The 22,450-nt window shown below is 39.8% G+C and overlaps 2 protein-coding genes across 3 annotated transcripts; one reads left to right on the top strand and one right to left on the bottom strand.

Moving 5' to 3' along the window:
* Positions 1–4,476: 4,476 nt before the first annotated feature.
* On the bottom strand, positions 4,477–11,203 carry LOC112840372 (olfactory receptor 8C8-like). The gene is made up of 2 exons (XM_025893728.2): positions 11,154–11,203; positions 4,477–5,426 (listed from the first exon to the last, which is right to left on the bottom strand). Exon 2 carries the CDS (start codon positions 5,401–5,403, stop codon positions 4,477–4,479), a length of 927 nt encoding a protein of 308 aa, XP_025749513.1. The 5' UTR covers positions 5,404–5,426; positions 11,154–11,203.
* Positions 11,204–16,516: 5,313 nt separating this feature from the next.
* LOC112840382 (olfactory receptor 8B3) lies at positions 16,517–21,053 on the top strand. 2 transcript variants are annotated; one of them, XM_025893753.1, is made up of 2 exons: positions 16,517–16,536; positions 20,138–21,053. In XM_025893753.1, exons 1-2 carry the CDS (start codon positions 16,517–16,519, stop codon positions 21,051–21,053), a joined length of 936 nt encoding a protein of 311 aa, XP_025749538.1. The 2 variants fall into 2 exon arrangements, with proteins under 2 accessions (XP_025749538.1, XP_025749537.1); XM_025893752.1 differs by lacking the exon at positions 16,517–16,536 and adding an exon at positions 18,920–18,942.
* The last annotated feature ends 1,397 nt before the right edge of the window (positions 21,054–22,450 follow it).

Genomic DNA, 22,450 nt, shown 5'->3' with positions numbered 1-22,450 from the left:
GGATAAAGAGGTGGTATTTATACACACACACACACACACACACACACACACACACACACACACATTACTCAGCCATCAAAAAGAATGAAATCTTGCCATTTGCAATGACGTGGATAGAGCTAGAGAGTATGATGCTAAATGAAATAAGTCAGTCAGAGACAGACAAATACCACATGATTTTACTTATACATGGAATTTAAGAAACAAAACAGATGAACATGGAGGGGGGGAAAGAGAGGCAAACCAGGAAACAGACTCTTAACTATAGAGAACAAACTGAGGGTTACTGGAGGGAAGGTGGGCAGGGGATGGGCTAAATGGATGATGGGGATTAAGGAGGGCACTTATTGTTTTTTTAAATAAAGATTTTATTTATTTGACAGATAAAGACAGCATCACCCAGAAGTCAATGCCAGAACTAGACATCACCCAGAACTAGTATCAACTGCCACACTTTAGACATCACCCAGAAGTCAACACTATTAACGTTTTGCTGTATTTCTTTACAGTTCTAATTTGTAATTGCCATGTACTCTTTCACTGCGTGCTTGTGCTCCTCCTGGAATGTATCATGTTCTATAACCTTGGCCCCTTTCCTCACATTATTCTTCTAGAATACACTCGCCCTGTCATGTTCCCACCTGACTTCTCATCAGGCAATGCACACTTCTCCCTTTGTTCAGTTAACTCATTTCCTTCCTGTATTTTCTGTTTGAACATTACTTTCTCTGTTAAGTCTTCCGGCCTCTTAAACCAATCTTATATGCCTGGGCACCATTGTACCTCTATCCTCACTGTGAGTATAAAACTGCTTGTCAGACTCTACTATAGACTTTAAGCTCTTACAAGACAAGGGACAAATTATTCATCACTGTATCAAGATTGCAGGAATGCTTCTGATATGTAGGCAGCAGGTTTCTAACCTTGGAGATACACAGAAGAGAGAGGAGTATAGAGCTGAGAGACAATGAACATTATCTGTTCATCACAAGAGCTGAGAGACAACGAACATTATCTGTTCATCACAAGACATGCTGTCTTGTGGATTAATTCTCTTTTGTCTTACTTTCAATCCTAAAGAAATGTTGTGGGTTCTAGAGTCCACAGTAAGTGAAAGTAATATTAGGTTGAATTTAGCCAGGCACCAAAGTGCCATGATATCACCAAATATCCTGAAAATGTGGTTTGAATGTAGCCTAAACTAGACAATCCAGGTAAACTAAGTCCTTTTGATTCTGTCTTCCCTATAGTTTTTAATAGAAGCAGAATTTGTATGTAACTTACTTCTAATAGCTTTAGTGGCAAAAAACCAAACTTGTAGCCAATGAGGTTGATGTTACATGAAAGAGGACTCCTTATTGGTAAAGCCAATAATGACATCGCTTTCCTGGTGTGGTATCTGATACCTAGCATTCTAGTAGCCTAAGATTTAGGGCAAGGCAACTGCCAGTCCTAATGAGGAAACTGAAATGCCATCCGTTTTTACCATAGTTCAAGCCAAGCCTGAGGACTATGCAAAATAGCAGAGATGCCTTACTCTGTTTCTGCGGCCACCCTGAGACAAAATTTTATCTACCACGATGAATTTTTATGTTATAAAAATTCCACAGCCACACATTAGTTGCATACACAACTAATTTGTTTACTTGATTTTATTAGCTTCCACTGAGATGGGCATAGGTTGCATTTTGGAGATAGGTTTTTAATTTCACCTATATAATAAATAGCACAATCCAACCCTATTTCATTTTAGTTTCTGAAGGTAAAATTGCATGTTTTTCTTCATGCATGATACACAGAACATGTATCATGTTCTGTCACCTTGGCCCCTTTCCTCACATTGTAGCCCAACCAAACAGTTCCTTTTTTGTTTCAAAGGAAATCCAAGTTCTTCAGGAGAAACAAGGTATTTTGCAAATGGGGAGTGCAGATTACCGAAAACATCAGCCAATTTGAAAAATACTTGTGTTATAACAGAAAGAATGGCATTTCTTTTTATTGTATCAAACCAGACTCTTTTCAGTCTTGAAGAGTTATAGCCATGCATTTAAAGAAAGTTAATTATCTGGGAAAAAAATGACAGTATTTATTAACATAAACTTTTAATCTGGCTTAGAGAAAAATTCTAACAAGTTCACAAATTTAATTTCATAAATATTTATTTTGCCAGATTCTAGACTAACCATGCATAGGAGAAAGGACAAAGACTAGGTGGTCAAATTCTATTTGATTAGACAGAGATGTCAACAAAATTATGACAGTCTGATATATATAGGTTTATCTATATATGTTTTATATATATATATATATATATATATATATATATATATCTTATCTCCAATGCTTTTATAAAAGAAGTCAGATTAAATTAATTTAAGTTAATTAGGTTCATTTCTCTCAGTTCCTAACAGGTATTAACATATGCCATACTTTTAAGCTAATACTTGCAATCCCTTCGACTAAGCATAAATATCTCAGAGATACTACTGAGGCTTTGTTGAGCTTACCACAGTCCCTCATACTGCACATAAGGGAGTGTCCTTCTTTGGCCCCACTGAGAATCATTAAGGAAAGTAAATTAGCGTTGTATCTCTGTATTCACATAAAACAAAAAATTTGTTAGAGCTCAATTTTTGATAATTTGTATTATGAAAAGACTACATTTTTTCTTTTTTCCAAATGTAAAATATAATTAGTTGTCTCCTTTTGAAAGTATTCACAGAGATTCAGTCATGCCTCATCAGTATTATACTATGTAATTGTAAAATTCATATTAAATATTTCTGGACCCATAAGCATTTCTCTAGTTTGATGTTAAAACCTTTATGGACCATTCTTCCACTTACAAAGACTTTCAGCTAAGGGTGTCATTCCTACCCTCACTTTCAGGCAGATTCTAAAATAATTCTCCAGATTTTTATCTCCCTTCTCTTATACCTCCTTCCCCTCTCCCCTTTAATTCTGCCCTGAGAAGCAAAATGATAATATGGAAAGAATACAGGGCTTGTTTTTAGATAGATTAGGTACAAATCTGGGCTCTCCTCTGAACTAATTGTGTGACCTTGAACTGAATTTCTGCATCTCAGTTTCTCTATCTCTAAAACAGGACATTAAGACTTGCATTATGATAACACTTGAAAGGAGACAACGCTTGTTAAGAACTCCATAATTGTTACTTCTGTCTCCTCCAAAGAGAAAGTTACAAATGGAAACCATGAAGCCCTCCATGACAAGAGTCTGCTCATTCTTGTTTATATGTCTTGAACAGAACAAGTGAGCTTGGTTAGATACCAGCCCTTTATCTGATATGTCATTTGCAAATATCTTCTCCCATTCTGTAGGTTGCCTTTCAGTTTTGTTGACTATTTCCTTCGCTGTGCAGAAGCTTTTTATCTTGATGAAGTTCCAATAGTTCATTTTTGCCTTTGTTTCCCTTGACTTTGGCAATGTGTCTTGCAAGAAGTTGCTGCGGCCGAGGTCGAAGAGGTTACTGTCCATGTTCTCCTCTAGGATTTTGATGGAATCTTATTTCACATTTAGGTTTTCATCCATTTTGAGTTTATCTTTGTATATGATGTAAGAGAATGATCCAGGTTCATTCTTCTGCATGTGGCTGTCAAGAAGTTAAAGATAGAGCTACTCTACAATGCAGCAATTGCACTACTGGGTATTTACCACAAAGATACAGATGGGGCACCTGCACCCCAATGTTCATAGCAGCAATGTCCCCAATAGCCAAACTGTGGAAGGAGCATAGATGTCCCTCAACAGACGAATGGATAAAGAAGATATGGTTCATATACACAATGGAATATTACTCAGCCACCAAAAAGGATGAAAATCTACCATTTACATTGATGTGGATGGAACTGGAGGGTATTATGCTAAGTGAAATAGGTCAATCAGAGAAAGACAATTATCATATGGTTTCACTCAAATGTGGAACATAAGGAACAGCACAGAGGGTCGCAGGGGAAGGGAGGGAACATTGAATGGGAAGAAATCAGAGAGGGAGACAAACCACGAGAGACTCTGGACTCTGGGAAATAAACTGAGGGTTGTGGAAAGGGAGGTGGGTGGGGGATGGGGTTACTGGGTGATGGACATTAAGGAGGGCACGTGATGTGATGAGCACTGGGTGTTATACACAACTAATGAATTGTTGAACACTATATCAAAAACTAATGATGTACTATATGTTGGCTATTTGAATTTAAATAAAAAAAATAAGCAGGAATTGGGCTGAATCTCTGGAGCATGCTGTTAGGAATAAAGCTCAGTTCAGTATGGGGCTGAGAATAACCATGAGATTTAATAATGTTTGCATGCCTAATTGATAGGCTTACAGAGAAATAAGTATTTAAAGCAAAAACCTTGCTCTGAAGAAAATTATGGGGACATGCACACACACACACACACACACACACACACACACACCATATACACACCCCAACAACCCAGCAACATTGGTTCTGCTTAATTTGCAATTCTCTTCAGGGTTTTTTTCAGAGCACACTTGACATCCTTGTTCCTTAGACTATAGATGAGAGGGTTCAACATGGGTACTACATTGGTGTAAAATACTGAGAAGAACTTCCCCTGGCCCATAGAACCAGCAGGAGAGGTCTTGAGATGTGTGAACAACCCAGATCCATAGAATAGGCCAACAGTTACTATGTGGGAGCCACAGGTGCTGAAGGCTTTGGACCAACCCTGAGCTGATGAGACGTGGAGGACACTGGACAGGATCAAAGCATAAGAAATGAAAATAATGAAGCTGGATATTATGCCAACTGTGCCTACAATAACAGAAGTCACCAGCTCACTGGCATAGGTGCTGCTGCAGGAGAGCTGGAGGAGGGGGAAGATGTCACACATGTAATGGCTGATGATGTTGGAATCACAAAAGGACAATCTGACCATGTCCCCTGTGTGGACCATGGCACCAGCAAACCCCATCACATAAGAACCAAACATCAGCAGAGAACAGACCTGAGAGGACATAGTGACTGTGTACAGCAGGGGTTTACAGATGGCCACATAGCGATCATAGGCCATGGCTGTCAACACATAGCACTCAGAATGGACAAAGAAACAGAAAAAAAACAGCTGAGTCATGCATTCTGTAAAGGAGATGACATTTTTTTCTGACACAAAGTTCATCAGCATTTTAGGCGTAATGACCAAAGAGTGGCAGAGATCTATGAAGGATAAGTTGAAGATGAAAAAGTACATGGGAGTGTGCAAATGAGAATTCAGACAAATTAGATTAATTAAGCTCAAATTCCCTACCACAGTGACCACATAGTTCAGTAAGAAGAGAAAGAAAAGGGGTAAGTGGAGCTGAGATTGATCTGTAAGTCCTACCAGGATGAACTCCATCACCGAAGAGTCATTTTCCATAGTCACATCTGCAGGGCTGTGATCTGTGAGGAAACGAGAGAAGGGTCACATCAGGAAGGGACTCAGACCCTTTGCGTCTGGAGCAAGGCCTTGTTCTGTGGGGGCTCGAGTGTGGCTGTTGGGACAGAGCCCTGAAAGAAGAGCCAGGGCAAGGATTCTTCATCTTTAACTTCCTACTCTTGCTTGCCCTTTTCTTCCATGTTTTCAGATCTCGACTGTAACTCCTCACCTTCCCTGGGCCAACACAATCCAGGGTGAAATCCTTTAGCATGAACACCAAAAGTGATGATCGCATGTGAGAGATGAAGCAATATCTTGAAGAGATGAATAGGCTGGTCAAGGTCATACAGATAGAGAACAGAGGAGCCAAGAGTTGTACTTGGGACCACTTCCTGTGAAAATCCCTGAAGCTCCAAGACAGTAAAGTTACTGTGATACCCACTGCTCAACCCACTCTCTCTCCCTTTTACCTTTCAGAGACTCAGTACCCAGCTTAGTGAAAGTGCTAAGAGGTAAAAAGGCTCGGAGAGATTAAGTAACTTTTCCAAGATCACACATGTAGTAACTGGAGAAATTTGAATTCCCCTGTTGTGAACTTCTCCTGCCCATTCCCTTTACCCAGTCTTACCTCAAAATCCCAATGAATTGTTTAGGAAGGACAAGTGGCCTCCCTACAACTCTTCACTGCTGTAGCCATGGGTATGAAAACATTAGATGGACTCAGTTGCCCAACTTTCTTTTACCTGGAGACCTCACAGGGGCCAGACTCCTAAGTGTTCTTTTCCTTTCACTGTCCCGAAGGAGTCAACAACTCTGAATATGGAGGAGCCAATACCCCTTCTGTTTGTGGATTTGCATAAAATGTCTTCAGGGCAAGGCAAATGCATCAACTTTATGTCTCCAAACCATCAGCCGGCTAATATTGTGAATTTATCTTATTCTCTGTGGATCTCAGCAACTTGTTCAGAATCTTGAAACAAGGCTCATTTAGCATCGAAGTTTGATCAGGCTCCTGAGGGAAGAAATTACTGAGCTTATGTATACATCCTTTGCCAATAAGTTAACATTGGTTCCCTTGGTACTCAATGTTCTCCAAGCATCAGTTCACATTAAAAATTTTGGGTCCTCTGTGCAGAGAGGGAATAGCTTCATTTGTGTTCCTAGTTATCCTAGAGCTCATGCTCAATTATAAAAGAGGAGTATTCAGGGGCAGAGCCATTACCATTCCCAACACTTTTTTTTCATTTTTCTGTGATTGGTATAGAATTACGTCATAACTTTATACTATCCATCTTTTGGTGTATTTCATATCTATAGAAAAGTATAATAGAGAAATATTAAAAGAATGAACTCTGGGGGGGGTACCTGGGTGACTCAGTTGGTTGAGCACCTGACTCTTGGTTTCGGCTTGTCTTGATCTCAGGGTTGTGAGATTGAGCCCCACATCGGGCTCTGTGCTCAGTGCAGAGTCGGCTTGAGAGATTCTCTCTCCCTCTCCCACTCCCTCTGCTCTTCCCCCAGCTCGTTCTCTCTCTCTAATTAATAAATAAAATCTTAAAAAAAAAAAGAATGGGTTCTGGAGTCAAATTAATCAAACTTGAATTCAAATTCCTCCACTTACAATGTGTGTTATCTTGGACAAATTACTTAATCACTCTGAGCTTATTTTACCTCATCTATACTATAAGTTTAATAATAGTTCCTACTTTTCTAGATTGCTTTGAGGATCAAATGCCTCATAATCTCTAGCACATTTAGCACAGTGCTTGGTATATGGTAAGTGTTAAGTATTAGGTTTCCTTCCTCTTTATCCTTACCTGTATCTATACATGATCTCTTCCCCAAGTTTCTAATTCTGTACCCAACTGTTTACTAGACATCCCCACTAAATTAAATTCAGCATCTCCTTGTGGTCCCAGAACTGTTTCTCTTCTTGTTATCCTTTTCTAAGTTAATGGCACCATCCTTAATCTAGAGAGCTAATCTAGAAATGGGTTGTCATTCTGGGCTCCTCCTTCCCATTAACCATTAGCATCTGATCTTCAAAGTTTACATAATTCTATCTCCTTAAAGTCCCTGTTTTTTTAACCTTCCTCTTCACTATACTGCCTTTGATAAAGCTCTCTTGCCTCAAGTTTGGAATATTTTAAAGGTTTCTTAACTTGGGATCCTACCATCACCCATTATATTAGCTTTTTATTGTTGTGTAATAAATTACTGTAAACTTAGTAGCTTGAAATAACACCCATTTATTAGTCATAGTTCTATAGGTTAGAAGTGTAGTACAGAATGTCATGCTGGATTCTCTGTCCATGCTGAAATCTGGGTGTGGGCAGGACTGCATTCCCTTCTGGAGACGCAAGCTCATTCAGGTTGTTGGCAGAATTTGGTTCCTTGAAGTCTCCATTCCCTTGCTGGCTAACCACTAGGGGTCACTCTCAGCTTCCAGACGCTTCCTGTATTCTTTGTATAGCCCCCTTGTCTTTAATCCAGCAATAACACATGAATCCTTCTTGTGCTTTGACTCTCTCTGACTTCCCTTTCTGCCACTAGCTTGAGAAAAACTCTCTGCCTTTAAAATGTTGGTGTGATTGGGTGGCCTGCCCTGATAATCTCCCTAATTTAACGTCAGCTATGCCATATAACATATCAGTCACTAGAGTGATATCTCATTATATTTACAGGTTCCCCTCACACTCAAAGGAGAGAGGATTATACAAGGGAAAAAGTCATTAGGGAGTCATGTTTTAGAATTCTGCTGTCCACCACTATCTTCTCTGGAAATCTATTCACACATTTTGTATAGAATTACCTACAGAGATTGCAACATTTCCTTGCTTAAATCCCTTCCTCTTCTCTCCCAACACAAGTGCAAACCCCCCAGCCTGTCAAAGAAAGCTCTCTAGAGTTTGCTTCCTAACTGCATCCACAGCTTTATCCCCCATGTCTCCGCTCCTTGAACTGTACTCTCCAGTAATACTGAAGAGTCTGAATTCCTCTCATACATTCTGATGATTTCTTGGCTCCATGTTGTTTCATCTGCCTGGAATGCCTTCTCCCTTCTCCCTCACTTGGATACCACATACTCATTCTCCAAGATTCAGTCCTGCCCTCATTTCTGATGGAACATCTCTTCTGATCTCTTCCCCTGTCCCCACTCTCAGCACCTGAAGTGCCTTCTCTGTATGCTGCTGAGGCATCTTGTGCATGTTCCCACTTAAACACAACAAACTTACCTGTGTATCTTCATTACACTTAGACTGTACACTCCCAGAGGGCAAGGATTCAATCTTACTCATTTTTATCCATGCTGCTATGAACAGATTTCTTCCTTCTTTCTCCCCTGCCCTTTCTGTCCCTCCCTCCGATCTTTAATTTCATATTTCTAAATAACATGCGTTTGCTTCTCAATTTGTCAGTATTAGGCCTTGTCAATTGACTTTAAGTTTGGGAAATGAAATTTAGCCAGTTTTCACCTTCCACCATCACAAATATACTTCCCAGTGTTTTCATCCTCCCAATAGTTTTTTAAGTTAGATCAATATTCAGTATTTACATGATTTATAAAGATGTACATGTTCTGCATACCTTTTTTTAAAAAAATATTTTATTTATTTACTTGAGAGAGTGCTCGAGCGCTCATAAGAGCGGGGGTGGGGGGTGGGGGAGGTGCTGAGGGAGAGGGAGAAGCAGACTCCCCGCTGAGCAGGGAGCCCATGCCAGGCTCCATCCCTATCCCAGGACCTGAGTTCATGACCTGAGAGGAAGGCAGATGCTTAACGAATGAGCCACCCAGGTGCCCCTACGCTCTGCATATCTAGGTAGTAAAATATGCTGATTACTTTTCCTTTACAATCCTTGTTCTTTTTTTAAATTCTTGTTCTCTCTACAGTAAACAACGGTCTGGATTTTTTGTTGGTTCAACTTTCTGTGTTCTTACAATTAATCTCAACACTCTCCCCCAGTTGTTTAAATCATTTTTCAATACTTATAAAAACTGTTAAGTGTTCAAAATCAAATATACATAATTAAAATACAGTAAGTTTCTATCTCACTCATTGGCAGTCCAAGACATGGTTTCTAAATCATAGACAGCTTCCTAAACATAAAAACTTGGACCTAAAATCCTTCTTGTAGCCCTGTCACCTTCAACATGTACCCTTTTTTTAAAAGATTTTATTTATTTATTTGAGAGACACAGCAAGAGAGGGAACAGTTTTCTCCATTGTAAATTTACTCTTTTTCCCTTTTCCTACTCAATTCTTTAGAAGTAAGTCACTATGTCCAGGAGAGAGGAATTAAGTTCTACTTCCTTGAGAGGAGTTATCTAGATATATATATATTTGAAATTCATATGGATTCATGTATATTTACTTTATTCTTTGGGTTATAATCCAATAGCATCATTATTTATTTTGTTTTCCAAATAATTCCAGCTTTGGTTCTTAAGAGCTCCCAGGTTAAATCCTATGAATTTTTGACCATGATGCCATCCCCTTTTAAAAAATCAATTTTTTACTCTCTGACACTATAATATGTTTCAGAATCATTCTGAAATTTCCTTGGTCCAACTCTAAAATGAATCATTTCTCCAAGGAACCCTACTTCTTACCAGAGAACACTATTCAGAAATAAGATCTGGGTGCTGGATGTGTTCCTTGATACTAGGATATCATTCTTTCTAGGTCCTCTGAAGCTGCCTCGGCCCGTCCCACCAACCTAGTAGTCTTTAAGCTTTAGGAAGCACCCTTACCACAAATGAATGATTAACCTTTCTTTGTATATCTACAGATCATTCATTCTTTCCTAGAAAGAACAGAGCACCTCCGCAGGTCAGGAAACAGAAACCAGACCCCCTTGTACAACTGCCATAATCAAGAGCATGTAATCAAGAAATGTTAGGGACCACTGTACTCCCTTTATTAACTACCCTAAACTCCTTCAAACCCCCCGGGCCAGGCAGGAACCTCGGAGTTGGCCTTCAGACAAGAGCTCCCCTTCTACCCAAGTGGCTGGCCTCCTGAATAAAGCTCATATTCCTTTCCAATCAAAACTCTTGTGTATTGGCTTTTTGAGGGACAGGCAGCTGAACTTGGATTTTGGTAACACTCTCAGTGGAAAGGGGCGGGAAATATGTTGTGTATTCAAACTCTTGTGTGTATCTCCGTATCTAATTATTTCTATATTCATCTATCTTAATATATAATAGAAACATGAATTAATACTGTTATCTCCAGCTCTAATCTAGCAACACAAGGTTCATTATAGCCTCCCTCTTTTGCCTATTTGTATCTTATTTCTGTGCCAATGGGAAACATGGCTCCATTAGCTACCATTTATTTACTTGTTTGACTAGATATCGTTAAGTTTAAGGTAAAAAGAAATGTGTAAAACATTGCACTTTAATTGCTAAATTTATTTTTCACAAAAGTATATTTGCGACTCTGACACTCTGTTACATGCATACCGGATACCAGGATTGATTAATAATAAGTTTTAACAGAAATTTTGTCATACTCAAAGCCTTTTCCTGGCTGACCTGCTTATGATTAATAAAGATGATGTTGCCCCCAGGGCAAACTGCTCGCTAGCCCGCGCCCCGCCCCGCCCCGCCCCGCTTCCTCTCTGTGGCTGGGCGGCTCCACCTGCGCTTGGAGCCAAAGGGAGCCTCCCCAAAGCCTACCCGGAGCGTGGGAGCCGGTGCTCTGGGTGCCCCCTGTGCCGGAGCGCAGGGGCAGCCTCACCCTTACCTTCCCCCGGGGAGTCTCCGAAGACCCGGCTGTCTCTCAGAGGAGGCGGCTGGCGACCCCATGCAGGTCCTGTGCGAGGGCTCCTGAGCTTCTGCAGATGCTGAGCCCCAAGGGTGAGGGGCACGCAGAGGATGAGTCCACGACCTGACGGCGCTGGAGAACCGGCAGCCCGAGAGCCCCAGCGACCTTCATGTGCCCAGGTGACAGAGTGGAGGCTGCGGGAGGAGCGGGTCCGGTTGCGCATGTGCGGCCTCCACCAAGGCCAGTGCCTTGTACCACAGCAACCTGAGAGATGACTCGAAAGCCATTCTGGAAAGTACTAGCGCCCACGGCCAGAAGCACCATGGAGTCCCTGCCCCGGCCCACGGCAGCCCTGAGCTAGGCCGCCCACCAGCTGCGTGCAGCCTGGCCCCTGACACATCCGACAGGACAAATGTTCGGCCATCTTCCGCTCAGCCTGGGGTCACAGGGCCTGCTGAGCTGCACACACTGCCCCCCTGCGGCGCGGAGGAGCGAGGCAGGCTGAAGCACTGCGTGGAGAGCATGCGCAAGGAGAAGCGTCGGCCGCCACTTGGAGGTCTTCTGGGTAAAGGAACAGTGCGGTGGCCCCGAGCAGGAGAGAGGCCCCGGCAGAAGACACCAGGGAAAGCAAGGCAGGAAAGTTCATGCCCAAGATCCTGGGTACATTCAAAGGCAAGAAGTAAGTCTTCTGGCCCACCAGTTCAGGTGGGGGTGTCCGCATCCCTGCTACCGATGAGGCAGAGCACCTGGCCCTCCTGCCACAGTAATTTGGAACCCAACTGAGCACAGGCAAAGCTCGGCTCCACTTGGGACTCACTGTGGATGCTCTGTCTCCTTCCCCTCTGCCTTTCCATCCTTGAGGCCCCGGCTCCTCAATGCCCCATGCCTTACACTCCCTTCCCCCACTTCCGTCCTTTTTTAGCACCTGTCTTTGGGCCCTCAGCCACCTCTTTATGCATCTGCCTCCACCCTTTTAGGCCTTCATTCAAATCAGGGAGCCATCCCTTCATGCCTTAGTCCTCCAACTTTCCGGGCGGGGGGCATCTTTTTGTGCTTCAGGCCCCCATTCTCTCAGGGCTTTGTGTTTTGGGGCTTCTGTGATCTCAGGGTTCCCCTCTGTTCACAGCCTTCTGCTTTGCATCTTTACTCTGCCACCTCTGTACTATTCTCCTGGCACCCCATCCTCTCTCTCAGGACCTCCCACCTTGCACAGGTCCTTCTCAGGGCCTTTTCTCTCCCATCTCCATCTCAAATTGGTGAGGTCTCACTTGCCCTGGTTGGATTCTCACTTTTTTTGACTGCCCTCGTAGCACCTTCCTTGGTGGCCTATCCTTTTGCTGTGGGGAAGCAAGAGCTGGTTGCAGGCAGTTTTTGAGGGAGGGGTGGAGCCAGACCCAAAGGGTGCCTCTCTCAGGAAGTGCAGTAGGGCCAGTGCAGGCAAGGGGGCAAGATACAGAGGATCCCTGAGAGGCTGCCCTGTCAATGCCAACTGAAGCAGATCTGGCTCACTCCTCCAGCAAGGCTCCAGCTAGCACCTGGTGAGGAGTGAGAACATTAGGCTTTGCAGCACAATAAAACTCAATCCGGAGAGATGATGATACCCCAGCTTCATGAAGGATCCCCGGCATCCTCTGACAGACACACATTCACGGGCCTATCGCCAGCTATGCCAGGAAAGGGGTTGGATGAGGACTGCTTCTTCTTGAACAGGTGAGGGCAGGGGACAGAGGATGGTGGTGCCTGAACCCCAGCCCACTGCTCCACTGGGTCCTGGCACACTATGAGATGGGAGTAGTCCTTGCCCTGCAGGTACCCAGCAGACCCCAACTTCACCATGTTGTTGGTTTTTTCCTCTTTGTCACAAACCTGCAAAATCTGTCCAAGTTTCTTTTCTCACTTTTCCTGTATCTTCTTCACCTCCAGAGACTAACTTTGATTTCGAATGAGACATTTTGGCATTAAATGCTTAGAAAGCCTCCCACTGTAGTTTCTAGCACTGTGAAATTAGTGTTTTTGCTATTTCTTTTCCCATAGTTGTGTTTTTTTTTTTTTAAAGTGTAAGAAATTACAAGAGCAAAAGGATTTAAGAAACAAGGCCATTCAGCAAAGGCAGCAGTTCTGAGAAGCTGGAGAAGGGAGGATGGTGGTGTTTGGGGGACACTTTCACTCCCTCACAGCTTATTGTCTGTTACCAAAGCCACCTCTTAGGTAGGGGTGACAGCAGGGACTTTTTTGGGGGTGGAAAAAGTCATGTTTGTTTTTGTGCAGCCTGGTGTGTTGCTGTTCTGAGCAGGCTGTTCTAGGCCTGTTATTAAGGGAGAACCTTTGCAGGAAGTGGAGCATTCTGTCCATGCAGGGGCCAGGGTTTGGGAGTCCATCCAGAGCCCTTGGAGCTTCTGTCTGCATCCTCTCACATCTTGTTAAATAAGACATCTCTTAAAATGTGATTCTTTACATTTTGGTGTTAACAACAAAACACAACACACACACACACACACACACACGCACAAATAATGATGTGCACTTTCAGAAAGAGTAATGGTAGGACATACCTTGTGTTCCCCTTGTTATTGATTATAAGACCAACCAAATTCTGGGTATGCCAGTCTTTATGAGAGTCTTGACTTAGGTTGGCTTAAAGAAAATTCCAAGATGAATAATGTAATAAGATCATAAGAGGAACAAGGTATTACATCATGGTGTAATAACAATTTTTTACTGTTTTCCCCACAAAGAATACCAATTTTGACAATCACCCACAGATGAGAGAGCCTTTGTGGAAGTCCAAAAGCTTAGCCCAGAAGTACCAGCACACTATTGGAGCAAAAAAAATCCAAGATTAGATACACTGAAGAGGGTAAGAGGAGCAGTTTCACTTTATCTATGTCCTGCCTCTCCCAAGGCAGCATAGCTCATTGTCAAAGGAGATGTTCTTATAACCTGTGACTTGTGATTCCTTCCACTGGGAAAAGTAAGAGCATGTGAATGAAGGTCTGGTTTCCTCATCTGTGGGAGACACTGCCAAAGAGATCCACTTCTCATTCCATTCAGATTGCTGAGGTATATTGTGTGACTGAGGGTGGGTGTGTCTGGGAAGGTAGCAGGTAGGATTGTTGGAGGGCATCAAAGGGATGTGGATCCTACTAATTATACCGTGGACTCCATTGGGAAGCTTGTTATTGCGCCACTGGGGTTGTCCTCAAGTAGTCATGGGCACCACCTGCCTCTGTGCACCTTACCTACACATAACCCCATCCTGTAGATGGTTTTCCATTATGTGCTTCCAGTGATAGTAAGCCTTTGCAGATGGCTAGTAATCACATGCAGAAAGGTGGCCCAACTGCAGACTGGGGAAAAATCACACACTTGAGCGTTCAATCCCACCCTAGGGAAAGCAAAAAGGGTGGGATGAGACTAACCTGGCTTTGCAGGATGGAGGAAAGGCATACAAGTTTAAGAATTCTGTCATAAGATGAAATAAGTTTGGAGCAGGAATAACCATAGAAAAGGTCTGAGAAAGCCTCAGAATCACTAGCAGGGGTGACAGAAAGTAATTCTCTGCTAAAGCAAGTCAGAAATACTGAAGGAAGTAACTGCTTCTTCATATATGAACATAACAGCAGTCTTCAAGGAATATGAAAAATCATTGTAACCTGACACCACCAAAGGGACACAATAATTTTCTAGAAATAGATCCCAAAGAAATGGAGATCTGTGATTTGTCTTATAAAGAATTCAGAATAGCTATTTTAAGGAAGCACAGTAAGCTACAAGAAAAAAACACATAAAGACAATTCAGTGAACCATGAAAACAATACACAAACAAAATGAGAAGTTTAACATGGATATAGAAACCATCAAAAAGAAGCAAACAGAAATTCTGGAGCTGAAGAATACAATGAATGAAATGACAAATGCAGGAAAGAATATCAGTATCAGACTGGATCAAGCAGAAGAATGAGTCTTTGACAGGACATTTAAAATTATGCAGTGAGAACAGAGGAAAATAATAAAAAGGGATAAAGAAAGCCCATGTGGCCTATGGGATACCATTAAGAGAAACTAGTAGACATTGGAGTTCCAGAAAGAGAAGGATGGAGAAAGAGGAAAAAGCTTGGTTAAAGGAATAATGGCTGAGAAGTTCCTAAATCTGGGGAGAGATTTGGACTCCTAACTTCATAAAATTAATAGTTCACCCCAATATTTCCACCCAAAGTGATCTTCTTCAAGACATACTATAATTAAGCTGTTTAAAATCAAAGATGATGGAAAGAATTTTCAAGCAGCCAGAGGAAAAAATACCAGGAAACCCACCATAAGGCTATCAGCAGATTTCTTTGGAAAAACCTTGAAATGCAGGATCGTACACTCAAAATACTGAAAGAAAAAACTGTCAACTAAGAATGCCTTACCTAGTAAAGTTATCTTGCAGAAATAAAGGTAAGATAAAGACTTTTCCAACAAACAAAAACTGAGGTAATTCATTATCACTAGCCTGCTTTATAAGAGATGCTGAAAGAAGTGCTCTGAGCTGAAACAAAAAGACACTAACTAGTAACATGAAAACATTAGAAAATACACAACACACTGGCAAATATAAATATATTTAGTCAAATTCAGAATACTCTAATACTACAACATGGTGGTTAAGTACTTAACTCTAGTAAAGGTTAAAGGACGCAAGTATTAAAAATAACTATAGCTACAATAATTTGTTAAAGGATATACAATATAAAAAGATAAATTGTGACATGAAAAACCAAATATGAGAAGGGAGTAAAAGAAGAGAATTTTTGTATATGTGATTGAAGTTGTTGTCACCTTAAAATAGACTAATGTCTATAAGATATTTTATGTAAGTCTTACAGTAACCATAAAACAGAAGCCAACAATGGATACAAAAGGATAAAGAAAAGGGAATTGAAGCATACCATTACAGAAAGTCGTCAAGTCACAAAAGAAGACAGCAAGAGAGGAAGAGAGGAAGGGAACTACAAAACAGCCAGAAAATAATTAAGACAGCATTACTAAGTCCCTACCTATCAATAATTACTTAAAATGTAAATGGTTTAAATTTTCCAATCAAAAGGCATAGAGTAGCTGAATAGGTAAACAAACAAATGAAAAACAAGACTTAACTATATTTTGCCTACAAGTCTTACTTCAGCTTTAAGGACACATAGACAATAATGAGGGGATGGAAAAAGATATTCCATGCAAGTTGAAACCAAAAAACAGAGGGCTATCTATTCTTCATCAGATGAAATAGACTTTTAACTCAATAGCTGTAATAAGAGATAAAGAAGATCATGACATCATGATGATGATATGATGCATAGGAGATGTTACAACTGATTCTGCAGTATTAAAAGGATCATAAGAGACTATGAACAGTTATATGCAAATTGGCTAACCTAGAAGAAATGGATATGTTTTTAGAAACAGCCTACAAGACTGATTCATGAAGAAATAGAAAATCTGAACAGACCAATAACTAAGGACATTGAATCAATAATCAAAAACCCCCTAAGAAGGAAGAGCTCAGGACCTGATGGTTTCACTGGGGAGTTTTACCAAACACTTAAAGAAGAATTGATGCCAAACGTTAAACTCTTCCAAAAATTGTAGAGAGGGACCACTTTCAAACTCATTGTACAAGGCCAGAATTACCCTCACACCAATGCCAGGCAAGGACATAAGAAAACTACAGGACACTATCTCTGATGAATATTGATGTAAAGTCTCCAAAATTCTAGTAAACTATATTCAGTAGCACATTAAGAGGATCATACACCATTATCAAGTGGGATTTATCCATGGAATGCAAGGATGGTTCAACATATACCAATCAATAAATGTGATGCCCCAGATTAATAGAATGAAAGATAAAAATCATATGATCATCTCAATAGATGCAGAAAAAGCATTTGACAAATGTCAACATTCTTTCATGATTAAAAAAGGACAGGAAATGGATTTCAAAAGAGTATGAAAGAACTTTTGAGGGTGATGGAAATGCTCTAGATCTTGATTATGGTGGCAGTTACATGAATGTATTATTTTTTGAAAGTCATTGAAAAACTGTACTTTTAAAGTGGAGGCATTTTATTGTATTCAAATTATAACACAATAAAATTGATAAAAAAAGAGTAAATTGCAAGAACAATACTCAACTGTGATCTTTTTGCCCCTGCCCCTGAAACATTTTCCATAAATAAAACAGATCTAGTTTTGTATTAAACAACAACCTCGTTATTTTTAAGTTACTACAGAAGGTTGAATAAATGTGGGTTGTAAAAAAATGCAGCACAACTCAATAGTAAAAGAAATGGAGCAATGATGCATGCAACAACTGGGATGGACTTAAGGGCATCATGCTTAGTGAACAAAACCAATTTCAGTGGTTATACATGGTGCAGTCTCATTTGTTGTCTTTCAAATGACTCCACTGTAGAGATGGAGAAGAGGTTAGTGGTTGCCAGAAGACAAAGAGGAAGGTGAGAGGAATTGGGTGTGACTAAAAAGGGGTAGAAGAAGGGAGTTCCTGTATGGTAGTGGGACAGTTCTCTTTCATGATTGTGGTCATGATCATATGATCATGATCTTGATCACATACCACACACTTTTTGGTCAGATCACATAGATCTACACATAACACAAACACACAGTATATGTAAAACTGCTGAAATCTGAAAACGTTTGTAGTTCTGTATCCTGTTAACATTATTATACCAATGTCAATTTCCGTGTTTTGCTATTATGCTACAGTTGTTAAAGATGTTACTATCGTAGGAAGCTGGGTTGATTTCAAGGAACTGTGTACATTATTTTTGCAGTTTTCTGTGAATCTATAATAATTTAAAAATAAAGAAAAATTGGATGGCTTCTGACAAGCATCATCATAAATTAATACATAACTGGGAATTCTAAAGTCATATTTTCTTGAAATGGAAGCTCCTTAACAGTGATTTTTCTTATAGATTTGACATAATATGTTAAAAGCAAAGACATATTGAGTCAGAACAACCCAAGGTAATTAAATTTCCATGAAATAATGGCTTATTTTTATATTAAATGATTTTTATTAAATAATAAGATCTGAAATCAGTTAAAAAGTTCCTTTTGTTTATGTCTATATAATTTGCTCATACACTGAATATTTAAAAGGACTCAAATATTTTAAAAAGGCAAAATAAGTAAACTTCACTGAAATGCTCATAAATCTTTCTGAAAAATACTTAAAACTAATATGTTACTTACAATTATAATTAGAAAAATTTTCTTTTTTCTTAATTTAAATTCAATTAGCCAACATATAGTACATCATTAGTTTCAGATGTAGTGTTCAACAATCCATCAGTTGCGTATAACACCCTGTGCTCATCACATCACATGCTCTCCTTAATTTTCCAATGACATTAATTATTTGAACCTTTACAGGAGACAGCATAGGATCCTTTCTCATATGCCCTAGGGAATGTATAATCCCTGATGGGAAATTAACATTTACTGTCACAATTAGGGTATAAACAGAGACACTAGTTTCTTCCCTACAGAGCTTATCATGATGGGAAGGTCCTAAGGGAGATCTACATGTACCTGGATTTCTAATCAAATTCAAAAAAAATATAAGCCTTAAGCAAATGCCTTGAACTCTATGACACAGTGGCTCAGGTGTCAAGTGTGTAGTTGCCCGTCATACTTTCTTAGTAAATTTATAACAACAAGTTTGATCTACGCCAACTATGACTCCTGGAATGCTCAGACTGTGAGATCTGTGATGTGACTCTGGCCAAAAAAGGAAGAAGATTCTGGGACTACATTTGCTTAGCTTTGATATCCCAAAAGCCAGTTCTTCTTCCAGTGGAGGTGAAACACACATAAAGGGTCAGCACAGTTCTTTCAATGGAAGGAGAGTGAGTTAATCAAATTTCTATTTATCGCTTATTCTCTCTGTTCTTGAAAAATGAGGGAAAATATTTATATTGAATAACAAGAAACTCAAAAGTATGGAGCTCTGACTATACCACCTCCATTATTTTGAGCATACCTTCTCTGTGTTGACTTCATCTTTGGTCTGGCAGCAAGATAGCTATAGCAGTACCAAGTGACACATCTAGAATATAATAACATCAAAGGAAGAGATTTATCTCTTTCCTAAGATAAAGTTTTTAATTGAAATATGCATATAAAAAATTTGTGTTATAACCATGCAGCTTGATACATTTTCACAAACTTAACACCTAATTTAATCAATGTCCACATTAATTATCTTTTTCTTTCATGCCCTCCTACAAAACCAAGGAAAATAAATCCGCCTTCCTTTATTCATCCTCTGTCTGGCTAGGATGGAGCAGAGAAGAAGAATGTGTAGAAACAACTGAGTAGATGATGAATTATAAATCTTAGGCTACCAAGTTTCTCCTCAATACTTGTTATAAATTACTGACTTCATGGATTCTTGCAGTCAGTTATCTGAAAACATTATAGACTCATAGAGACACTCTTCTAGGAAGCACAGTTGTGATATGGTCTCTGCCAAGAAGAATCCTCTTTCATGATGGCCGTCACAGGGGAACTGAGGTATCTGGTAGGGTAATGGAAACATGAGTAGGAACTAGGAAGTGAAGGATCAGATGAGTGGGAGCGAGATATGGGGACACTCTCTCACTACTGAAGCTCACCAACAGGTAGGCTTAATCCTCAGCTACTCCATCCCTTTATCTTCTAGTAAAGATAGGAGCAGTTGTTTGTCACATGCAGCTCATGCAACAAAAGACAGAATGATTTTAATGTTGAGGGGCATGTGTGTCAGTCCATTCTGACCCTGTGAAACAAAGAAAGACTTGATTTCTGCTGATCTGAGTCTTATAAATGAGACTGTGTAAGGAGACAGCTGGGGTTTCTATTAATGGGATTTTCTTCTGTTCTCACAGATTTCCAAAGAGGAGAATATTGGTTAGAAATGACTCCTTAGTGACTGAATTTCTTCTTGCTGGATTAACAGACCACCCAGAACTCCAGCAACCCCTCTTTTTCCTGTTTCTGATGATCTACATTGTCACCATGGTGGGCAACCTTGGTTTGATCATTCTCATTGGTCTCCACTCTCACCTCCACACCCCCATGTACTACTTCCTCTTCAACCTATCCTTCATTGATCTCTGTTACTCTTCTGTTTTCACCCCCAAGATGCTGATGAACTTTGTATCAAGGGAGAATATCATCTCCTATGTCGGGTGCATGACTCAGCTGTTTTTCTTTCTCTTTTTTGTCATCTCGGAATGCTACGTGTTGACCTCAATGGCCTATGACCGCTATGTGGCCATCTGTAATCCATTGCTGTATAGGGTCACCATGTCCCATCAGGTCTGTCCCTTGCTAAGTGTTGCTGCATATATGATGGGATTTGCCGGGGCCTCTGCCCACACAGGGTGCATGCTTAGACTAACCTTCTGCACTGTCAATATCATCAACCATTACCTGTGTGACATTCTTCCTCTTCTCCAACTCTCTTGCACCAGCACCCATGTCAATGAGGTAGTAGTTCTGATAGTTGTGGGAATTAATATCACCGTACCCAGTTTTACCATCCTGATTTCTTATGTCTTCATTCTCACTAGCATTCTTCATATCATATCTGCACAAGGAAGATCAAAAGCCTTCAGTACCTGTAGCTCTCACATCATTGCACTTTCTCTTTTTTGGGGGTCAGCAGCATTCATGTATCTTAAATATTCTTCTCCTGGATCTATGGAGCAGGGAAAAGTTTCTTCAGTTTTCTATACTAATGTAGGGCCCATGTTTAATCCCTTGATCTACAGTTTGAGGAATAAGGATGTCAAAATTGCACTGAAGAAAGCCTTGATTAAAATCTGAGGAGAAACATGTTCTAATTATAAGCAGAAGCAATATAAAGAAGTTCAGTTTTTTATTTGATAATTATTGGTGTTTTTCAGGATGAGACTGTGTCTATAACCATATTGCTTCTATAGATTGTGATTATGTGTGATTTAATAGACTTGCTTATCATTTTCTGGATAGCTGATCTTGTCTTATTTTTCCTTCTGTATCTCCATCACCTTGTGCAAGTTTACATAAATAACTAATACATTTTATAAATAGAAACTATGCACTGACATTTCAAATAACTTTTATGCTACTTTTGTTTCTGGGCTATTCCTAATATGGAAAATATGGTTAGTTTTATCAGTTATATAAAATTAAAATTAGAGCTCACTCATCTAGACACAGAAATGAAAGCAGCACACGAACTCTTATTTTTAACAATATTGTCACTGGTATAGGCAGTAGCTTTCCAAAGAAATGCATTTCAAATTGTGTATAAAGATTAAAGTAGGATCAGATCCCCCTGATATTGTCCTTTTGTTCTATTTTTCTTATCACTTTCTCTATTATTATTCTGACTTTCCTTCTTCCCTTTGGTAATGGCAAATCTATACTATGTACATACTGCTTCTAAGAAAATACACAGACTCCACTATTCATTGCCAATCATAGTAGTAAGAGGGAATGATTAGAGGAATAATACATATGTATCTCAGGATCGCAGTAAGGGGAGGGGGCTGGTAGTTTATTGCATTATAAAACTTGCATTCTTTACCATCTAAAATGATACCAAATATTTGAAAAAGAGTATTAGTTCTTATTGCAAATTTTGAAATTTAGCACTTTAAGGAAAATAGCACACATAGTATCAGGAGAAACATTTTAGGCATTGTTTTACTTACCCAGTGAAGTTTATCATGAAAAAAAGGTGTATATTAATAATAATAAACTATATTCCTAGCAACATTTTGTGAATATACTTAAACCTTGTCCCACCAATAAGAAAATAAATGTATTTAACTAGATGCTTTTTCCTATAGTTTTCCTATTTCTCCAATGCTCTTCCCATTTCTGTATTTAGAATATCAAATATAGTGGGAGGTCAAGAAATACTTGTTGAGCTGCATTATCTTGTTCAAATAATAACAATAATAAATTTAATGTTATAATAGATAGTAAAATATAATAATACATAATAATAAATAATAAATCAGAAAGAACTTTGGGGTATAATTTGTTTTTGAGATTGAACTATAGCAGTCATAGGGAGGTGCTGCTTAGCTCCTCTTCAAGAGAACCAGCTGTGGGAAGCATTGTTGACTGATAGTCTATAGCTTATACTCCTTTGGATTCACCATCGTGTTCAGGCAAAGTCCATGCTCACTCTGAGATGTTCCCAGCCAGTGACTTAGCGTGATGGGTCGTAT

This window comes from Callorhinus ursinus, unplaced genomic scaffold, assembly GCF_003265705.2.
Source record: "Callorhinus ursinus isolate GAN/ISIS: 27379988/994484 unplaced genomic scaffold, GSC_fseal_2.0 scaffold19, whole genome shotgun sequence".
NCBI classification, from domain to species: Eukaryota; Metazoa; Chordata; class Mammalia; order Carnivora; family Otariidae; genus Callorhinus; species Callorhinus ursinus.
This window is presented reverse-complemented; position numbering and strand designations above follow the sequence as displayed.

Bases quoted from the DNA above. Each gene is read 5' to 3' on its own strand.
- LOC112840382 (XM_025893752.1), top strand. From the start codon at position 18,920: ATGACTCCTGGAATGCTCAGACT. The intron at 18,943-20,137 runs GTGAGATCTGTG...AATATTGGTTAG, and splicing joins ACTCCTGGAATGCTCAGACT to AAATGACTCCTTAGTGACTG.
- LOC112840372 (XM_025893728.2), bottom strand. From the start codon at position 5,403: ATGGAAAATGACTCTTCGGTGATGGAGTTCATCCTGGTAGGACTTACA.